We start from the raw sequence: 8960 nt of genomic DNA on the forward strand, positions 1-8960 counted from the left end.
AGTTTAAACTTCTGACTTTTCATTTGGAGACAAATCACGCAATAAATACAAGTATTTCAGTCACTACTAAAAAGCAGGAACTAGCGACTATTTTTGCAGCTAAACTGCAAAGTTCATCTCTCGATAAGATTTAGCGATGAATTAGCAACGAGTTATCACAAAATTCTGTTAGAATGGCCCATTTAGTGACAAACTTGTAACTTTTTGTACTAATGCCACTCTCCTTGTTTCAATTTATGACCTACATATTTGATTAGACGCATAGATTAATTAGGAAAAAATGAAAACCACTTTTGAAACTCAATTATTGATCTGAAATGTGTATATATTGATATTTGTGTAGCTAATTTCGATTTTACAGATGTCATCACATTTGTATGATTGTTAAATCTTCCCAAAGGCATCCTTGTTTTCAAAACACACCAAAAACAAAATTTCCATAAATTGAAACGGAAGAAGGAATACCTCTTATAATATGCAAATTTAGAGTCATATGATAGGGTTAGATTGAGATTATTTGAGAGTGGCTTTGATAAAGGCAAGTTGCAAAAAATGAGATTGAGATGATTCGGGCATGTGATGAGGAGGTGCGTGGATGCTCCAGTACGGAGATGTGAGAGACTGATTATGGATGGTATTAGGCGGGGTAGAGGTAGGTCGAAGAAATATTGGATGAAGGTGATTAGGCATGACATTGAGTTTTACAGCTTACCGAGGACATCACTCTTAATAGGAAGGTACAGAGGACGAGAATTAGGGTAGAGGGTAGGAGTGCGTCTTTACCTAGTAGGGAAGAATGTTTTGTATGTGTCTTTAGTTAATTAGTTTTTTATTAGTGGTGTTTTGGTTATGTGTGTGTGACTTCGGATATCTAATATAAGATTACTCTGTGGGTGTCTTATTTTCTTTAGTATCCAGTGGTGTACTATCTTATTTCGTTGTTCATTTTTATGTTTTTGATTTGTTATGCTGTTATATGTCCTGAGCTGAGGGTCTACCAAAAATAGTCCCTCTACTTCATGTGAGGGAGTGGTATGTACGTGTTAGTATTTTTCATGTCTAGATAGCAAAAATTACTCTACATACCAATAGAAAACATAAACTGCATAAGAAGAAAGCAAAATGCCAAAAAGGTATAGACAAAGCTAGTCATTAATAATACTAATAGCAAGATTGTAATTGCATCGTCATTAAAGTATGAGCAAATTTCCGCGAAAATAAAGGATGCAGATATACGATCAAAGTAACAAATAGAGTACTGTAGATACTTTGAGATGACTATTGTTAAAAAGCACGACAAATAACTTTGAGACGAAAGGAACACTAATTAGTAATTAAATCTTACTACAATTAGTGTCATTGCAGAAACAGCTGCAAATTGAAGTTCTCAACAAACACAAAAAATTAACCACTAGTAGGGGTGAGGGTAGCTAATTAGGGAACATAAAACAAGAAGTCAATACCCGAACCATAGTCTTTTTGTTAGAGGGTAATTTTCTCACCATTCACCAAGGATTTCATTTTCACCTGGTTCGTTCTTGACTTCCCAAAAATCGTAATCACTACAAAATATTCGAAAAGAAACACACACTCACACACACATTGACAGACACAAACAATCATTTCACTGGATTTTCCCACCTGCCTAACAACAACTTTCTGACTCTTGTCATTTATTTACTAGGGGTCCAGCCATGCAAAATGCACAGGCTATTAAACCTTCATTTGCAAGTGGACCCACATCCCTACTATGCAAATAGTACCATAATCCTAATGTTGCTTCACAAATCTTACCCCCACCTACCCCACTTATCATTTTTCACAAATTACTCATAACCTCCCCCAACAAATAAAAATTGTTAGAGGGAGGTTTTGGGTAATTAGGAAGAATTTGAGTTTTCGTCCACTTGCTTGGACGACTCCGGTTGTCGTGGTGGTGGTGGTGATGATGGTGCATTTATCCCGGACTCGGGGTAAAAAGCAACAAGTGCAGCATTGATCTGTTGTACGGTGTTGCACAAATGATGGTTAATAGCCGTGACACTAGAAAGGTTGAGCTTTGCAGTTGGGATCGTGCTAGCAAGGACTTGTAATCCAATGGTAAGTAGACAACCTCCTGAATATTCTTGAATTGACGACAAGTTCTGCCTCTTCTCAGAAGATTGTGCCGAAGAATTAGCTTCACTACTGGAGATGTTGTCAGAGTTGTTAATATTATTGGTTTGTCCATTCACTGGTGTTATGACAAAGCCTAAAGGAAGAAGAGGAATGCATGAGGGGTCCTCCCCGTTCATGGCTAGCTGGATTGCGTCGACCTCCACGGTGGTGTAGGCCACCAGGCTGCCTGAATCATCCGTGCAGCTCTCTTGCAGCATTAGCTCTACACTCTGGGATGAGTTGCTAGCCACCTGGACGAATTCAAGAATCATAGACCTAATTAAAGTTTGTCATTGCATGTGTCGAAACAAGAAAAAATAATTTTGGAAGTTGGGCACAATTTGGACTACTAACATATGATAATAAAAGATTGTAGCATAGAAGAGAAGACGTAAGATGCAGAGGGTAAAAATAGCTTGTCACTTTTCGACTGTCTTTGAAATATAGAGTTTCAAGTTTCAAAAGTGAAGCTTGATGACATGAAACACATGATTATTTTCAATTTCACTTCTGAGAATTTGAATCACATGACTAGTTTCACAAGTCTCAATTTCACTTCTGAGAATTTGAAATTTGTGACAATGACTAAATTTGCATATCACATAAAGGCTGAAAAGTGCTATTTGTGAAATTTACATCATTTTGTGTAATAATGTTCCAGAGATGGCATATTGTTTTTCATTAATGAAAAATAATGTATTGAATCCATTTGTACCAACCCTATATATATTCACTCAATCAATAGCCAGTAATTTCCAAATTACAAGGAGAACTGCAATTAGTAATTCCCTACTTAATTGTGAGATAAATTTTGTGCATAGACTTACATTAATACGTAGAAGAGAGATGCAATTCCCTGGATGAGAACCATTTGCAATGTGAGCCACCTCATGCAATGAATTCCCATTTGAAAGCACATCCAACTGCAACATTAGAGATATATATAGTACAATTCAAACCAACTCAAAAAACTCAATTTGGGTGAAAAAATGGATATTTTTATAAGAAGTGCAAATTACCTGAGCTCTTCGACGTTCATCCCTCAAGAGATCGAAGACCTGGAAATGATTATACGGAAGCCAAGAAGTTGAAACTGCACTAAGGATTAGTCCATTGGGTTGGCCTGGTTCTGTAACTTTTCTAGTAGTAATTCGGACAGTGTCCTCAAGAGAATCAGAAAGAGCTGTCCATGATTGCCCACAACTAGTGCTAATGTTCATACAAAATGTTTTGATCATCCTTTGAGACAAATTCATCAAGCTCTTTCGAGCTTCTGGAGATGGTATCACTGCACAAAGTAACAAAATTAATCATGTTCAAACTGAATATTATTTGTGTTAAAAGGCCAAGAAATCATATTATGATAATCAAGTACCTCCAAGGTCAGATATATTTCTAGCCATAAGGCTCGCAAGCCTTTCACATTGTCTCTGCAAGATTGATAACCATCGTTGTGCTCCAAATGCCATACCACTAGTTACAAAGTTATTGAATATCTGATTCACTGGATTTTCTTCAACCTCAGCATGTTCAACCCATGTAACCTACACACATTTTTTAATTAGAAAACAAAAAGAAAGAAATTAACGACTATAAGAAAAAGATTAGGCGCAGCTGCATAGCAGAAGTCCTTAATTAGCTACTAATCATTTTTTAGCTTAATGAAATTAAAGACAGGTGAAAATTGTATAATACTGGAAAAGTCTTTTTAAGAAATGATAAGTGTGTTTTTTCAAGTGATGACAACTAATTTCTAGGTTTATGGATTCAATCAAAATCTACAAGATGTTGCGACCGTGAATTTAGTAGTTTGGCATGTAATCTTGTATATGTGCTAACTGCTAAGAATTTACTACTAGTACATTAGTACAAATATTAAATTGCTAATCAGGTAACTCAAAAGGGGTTAGTTATTTCAGTGACATCTCAAACTCATGAAGTTCAAATTCTAAATCCCTAAGATATTTACCCTAGAGTATCCATTGGGCATGTCTTGGATGATGCAGCCAGAAGGCCTTCTCTTGAAATAAGGGAAAGGTGCTGGAAAATTGTTGTGAAGACTATCAAGTGGAAAATCAACAATTGCCCAACTCCCTTCCTCCACATTCTGTTGGCAATAACGCAGGAAATAACATTCTCTTGTTGACACTAAGGGTGTTAGAACTTGCATTTCCATAAACATCTGAAAACCAAAAAAAAAAAAAAACAGAAATTTAACATTTATATTAACTACATAATAAATAGATGAAACTTTTTTTTTTTGACTTACCAATTGAAGAGAACCACTGGCATGTTCAGAAACTCCTGAGGTTACAACTTGAATAGTTTTGGCTCTAGAAATGATAGATGGGAAAAGCTCTATACATTTATTCTGGAAAAGAAATAATGAAACGTAAAAATGACAATATTATAATTATTAATTGAGAAGAAAAATGGTTGCTAAAGAGCTTCAATTTTGCAACCTTCACTGCTGCTATATACTATACCAGAGTTACCTATGGGATAGAGCTTAAATCCTATGCACGAATAATAAATAAGTAAAAGATATTTATACGATCAGATCACTTATAAGCTACATTACTCAAATTCTTCAAAAATGTTGCATTATTTGTGTCAGATTCTCTAGAAATGTACAACTTTTAATAAGCGTGACAATTTTTTTTGAAAAGTCCGACCAAGCTTATAAGGTAATCATAGAGGGCTACAATATCATTAAATTAGTAATCTAGTAAACATGATAATAACGAATTGACTACAAGCGTATAGTATCTTTTATACTGTTAGCATATATAACTTACTGTATCCAAGAACGCATCAACCAGAGTGATGCTATTCATAATAACAACAGCACTGCTGCGAGTAGCTTCAATTCTAAGCTCATTGCTGTTCTGCTTAACCCCAACAGGCCATGGAAACATTCTAGAATATTCTTCCACATTAAGCACTTCTTTTCCAGAATCATTATGCCCCCAAATCCAGAGGGGTTCACCCATTGTGCACATCTTTACTAATTCATTCATGGACGAAAGAGCTAGTTCCATAGCAAGAGATTTTTCTTCTTCCATGATCATTGGACCACCCGAGAATTGAGAGTTGTTTTGATCAGGCATGAGTAATGAAACAGGTACCATATCCGCGCAATTTGGCATAGTTGGTTGATCCTCGAATTTCCTTGGGAAATTAGTAATGGACATGTCGAGTTCCAGTGATGGTGGAAGAAGAGGAGGTGGTGATCCGAGTCCTTGCATTGGCCCCCGGCCATTGTATTGTGATACAAGGCAACATACTCGCTCAAACTGTACATCAAATCAATGAATACAAGAACGAAAAAAGAAAAAACAAAGACAAATACAGTGATAGAAGAGTAAATTGTATCACATAAATTGAAACGAACAGAGTATGTATTAATCTCACTGTTAATCTAAGAGCTTTACAAGAGAACTCGATGAACAACTTATCATATTAAGAAAATGTCCTCAATCTTTTTTGACAAAAACTAGTGATAATAAGTTGTTCCTCTTTTCTGTGGGAAGCGTACTATTGGTCTCAAATATTGTTAGTGTATATAACTTAAATTCAGACGGAACAATTAGAATAGTGAAAGAGAACCTCTTCTTTGAGGCGGGCATTTTCTAGGCGAAGTTGTTGTTCATCAAATCCCATTTCTCCAAGCATTGCTGGACCTCCACAAGTAGGGCACATAACACTGCGTAGAGCTGCTTGCAGTCGATAATTCTCATTCTTCAAATTGTCATTCTCAGCTCTAAGTATTACATTATCTGATCGGTCTTGTTGTGCCTGTATCATTCAATAATAGCTAAAGTCGATTACTAACAATAAAACAGCAAACAATTGATATGGCACATTTTAAGTCTGAGAGACGATTTTAATATTTAGAGTTAGTGAGTTCAATGAGTCCGATATATTATGATATATATGTACACATTTTAAAACATTTTTTTCACTATAAAAATAGAAGAATTAATCTAAATAATCACCATCCAATCACTATATATGTATATGTAATTTCATATATAATGAGCGTATTGTATAATCTGTGTATATCATATAGGAGGAGTAAACAGTAAATTCGGTTGGCTATTTGTGCAAAGATCTCCTATATGCAATTCCGTTGCTAATTAATTGTCGCTAAATAGTCTGTAGCTAATAGATTTTGTTTATCATTCGTGGTTAAATAGGATAAACGATGGGTTTTTGAAGGTATACGTCGCTAGTTCCTGTTCTTTTTTTCTTGTGTATAGTTAATTTGAGAAAATAATGTATGTGGTCTAGATAATTTTTTAAACCTAAAGAATGCTCTAGATCTAATTTTAACGTCATTCATAGTTAATTTAAGACTTTGATAAATCAAGTATAGTAAAAAGTCTCTCTTTTTCATGTCCATAACCCTAAATGGGGTGCATTAAAGATAGTGTCTCCGAATGGAAGCTCATTGTTGCAGAGAAAAAGGTGGGGAGGGGCTTGACTGCGCACTCAACAACTAGGGCCAGGCGCATATTAATGGAATGCATTGGCCATAACAATACATACATACATACACAACTGAAAATGAAAGCAACCATTTGTAGTAAATGTAGTCACTCTCTCAACAGCTTTCATGGTATAAGTAAGTGGTTGGTGTTTTGGCTTTGGCAAAATTTAACGTATGTAAATAAAACACATATGCAAAACTTATTGGAAATCGTGCATCTGTCCCCCTTACATGCATGAAGATCAAAATTTAATTCAACAGCTGGAAAGAAAATATTACTAACATTTATGGGTTTTATCCTCTTAACCGCGTCAAAAAAAAAAGAAAGAATGTACTCATTAACTCATATATTGGCAGTGTAAAAGAAAATTACGCAATCGTTGAGGTGGTAGGGGTAGGGATGCTAACATGCGCATCCTTTGACTTGACACGGAAAATACACTGACAGTGTAAAAAAAAATTAGGCAAACGGGATGGGGGTGGTAGTGATGCTAACATACGCACCTTCATTTGAGTTCTTCGGTTTTGAAACCAGAATTTGACTTGACGTGGTTTAAGGCCAAGGTCTTGGCTTAGTTTGAGCCTTTGCTTGTCATCTGGATGTGGACATTCCTTAAATAACCTAAATTTCACATAAATTAAGCTAATTATATTAGATAATTCTAAAATTACAACAACATATCTAGTCTAATTCAATAATTCCTTAATCTAAGATCTTGATTAATGGAAAAAAGTTGTTTTGCCTAATCTTACGCTTCCATTTCTTGGATCTGGCGAACAGTGTGGCGATGATAACGTTTCTTTTTGCCCGGTGGTTGTTGTTGTTGTTGTTGTTCGGGTAATTCGAGTTCATTTCCAGACATACCTTCAATATGTTCACTTCCTGAGCCACTATCCATTTCTTCTTTGCTTTTGAATAATCCATTTTCTTCCTTCTAACAACAAAAAGGGGGAAAAATGAAAAAACATGCATGCAAGTTAAGGAAATTTAAACATATTAAGGATGAAAAAGTACTTACGGGAATGATATTGGGAGGAAAAATGTTGAAAGGCAAGTTATTTCCTCCCATGGCCATGAAGTTAAAATTAGGGTTTTGGATTGTGGAAGAATAGAGTGACTCTGAAGATACACCATTATTTCCCCCCATCCCCATGGATGAAAAGAGTTGACAATCACTAAACATCTTTTCCGCTTGAGTTGACAATAAAAAGGTAGAAATTTTGTGATTTTTAGACTAGGGTTAGGTTATAATTTCTTCCTTTCCCAAGTCAAACCTATACAGCAAAAAAAAGAAAGTTAGAACAAAGAGAGTCCTATTACACATGAAATATAAAGAAAACAGCAAAGTTTTGGAGAAACTAGCTACACACCATTGAAGCTAAATAGAAGAAAAATCCATTAGACTAGATCACAAAATAAACAAAGATAGAAAAGGAGGATATATATATATATATGGAGTTATTTTTTGCACATAAAGTGAGACAAAGAAGACCACATTACAAAAGTATTTGACTCCACACTTGAAAAAGATATAAAGAAAGGGGAGGGGGTCAGCTTAGTCTTCAAAAAAATCCCCATTAAAGCACAAACCAACGTATTAAATTCCTTATACCAAAAAATTTAAAAGCAAAATGTTGATAAAATAGAATTGAATACACCAAATTAAATTTCCTATGTAATTAATGAAATGTTGTGTGAGAAAACAAACAAAGAAAACGTATTACAAATATAATACCTTGTGTCGGCGTGTTTAATTTTTTTTTTTTTCAAAGCCTTTGTTCTTCTTCTTCACTACTACACCAAACTCATGTCTAGTTTTCTTCTCTTATATCAGTCTACTATATGTATGGTAAAATCTTGGGGTTCTTTGTATTTTTTTTTTTTTTGCTTTTTTTTTTTTGGGTGGGTGCGTGGGGTGGGGGGTTAAATGAGAGCTTTAACTAGGGGGTTGAAAAAAGAAAGAAACCGATCCAACGCCTAATGATATGTGAGTCATCTTGGAAACGTCGACACGTGGCATTTTTTTATTGGATAAAATGAACCGTTTCAGCTACAAAAGTCAAACCTTTCTTCTCAGAGTTGAAACGCTTCGGTCATTATACGCGCGCGTGGTACTACCTTATCTTTATTTATTGATTACACTAAAAATAGATGTGTAATAAAATTTATCCAATTTAAAAAATAAATAGATAATTCAACGTTTTATAAACATTTTATCGTGTTATAAATACTGCTCTCTTCATTACAAAAATTTGATCCAAATTTGACCATAATAATAAAAAAATTATTTTACCTTTTTTTTTCAAATAG

General features: G+C 34.8%; 1 protein-coding gene across 3 annotated transcripts; it reads right to left on the reverse strand.

Annotated features, from left to right (window-relative positions):
- Positions 1-1305: 1305 nt before the first annotated feature.
- LOC107870908 (homeobox-leucine zipper protein HDG5) lies at positions 1306-8569 on the reverse strand. 3 transcript variants are annotated; one of them, XM_047394962.1, is made up of 12 exons: positions 8386-8569; positions 7669-7924; positions 7403-7581; positions 7154-7271; positions 5767-5955; positions 4956-5453; positions 4427-4528; positions 4127-4339; positions 3533-3701; positions 3177-3445; positions 2985-3080; positions 1306-2408 (listed from the first exon to the last, which is right to left on the reverse strand). In XM_047394962.1, exons 2-12 carry the CDS (start codon positions 7831-7833, stop codon positions 1881-1883), a joined length of 2526 nt encoding a protein of 841 aa, XP_047250918.1. In that variant the 5' UTR covers positions 7834-7924; positions 8386-8569; the 3' UTR covers positions 1306-1880. The 3 variants fall into 3 exon arrangements, with proteins under 3 accessions (XP_047250918.1, XP_016573098.1, XP_016573090.1); XM_016717612.2 differs by having other exon boundaries at positions 7403-7584; XM_016717604.2 differs by lacking the exon at positions 8386-8569 and adding an exon at positions 8021-8197 and having other exon boundaries at positions 7403-7584.
- Between the last annotated feature and the right edge of the window lie 391 nt (positions 8570-8960).

This window comes from Capsicum annuum, chromosome 1 (genome assembly GCF_002878395.1).
Source record: "Capsicum annuum cultivar UCD-10X-F1 chromosome 1, UCD10Xv1.1, whole genome shotgun sequence".
Classification (NCBI taxonomy): domain Eukaryota; kingdom Viridiplantae; phylum Streptophyta; class Magnoliopsida; order Solanales; family Solanaceae; genus Capsicum; species Capsicum annuum.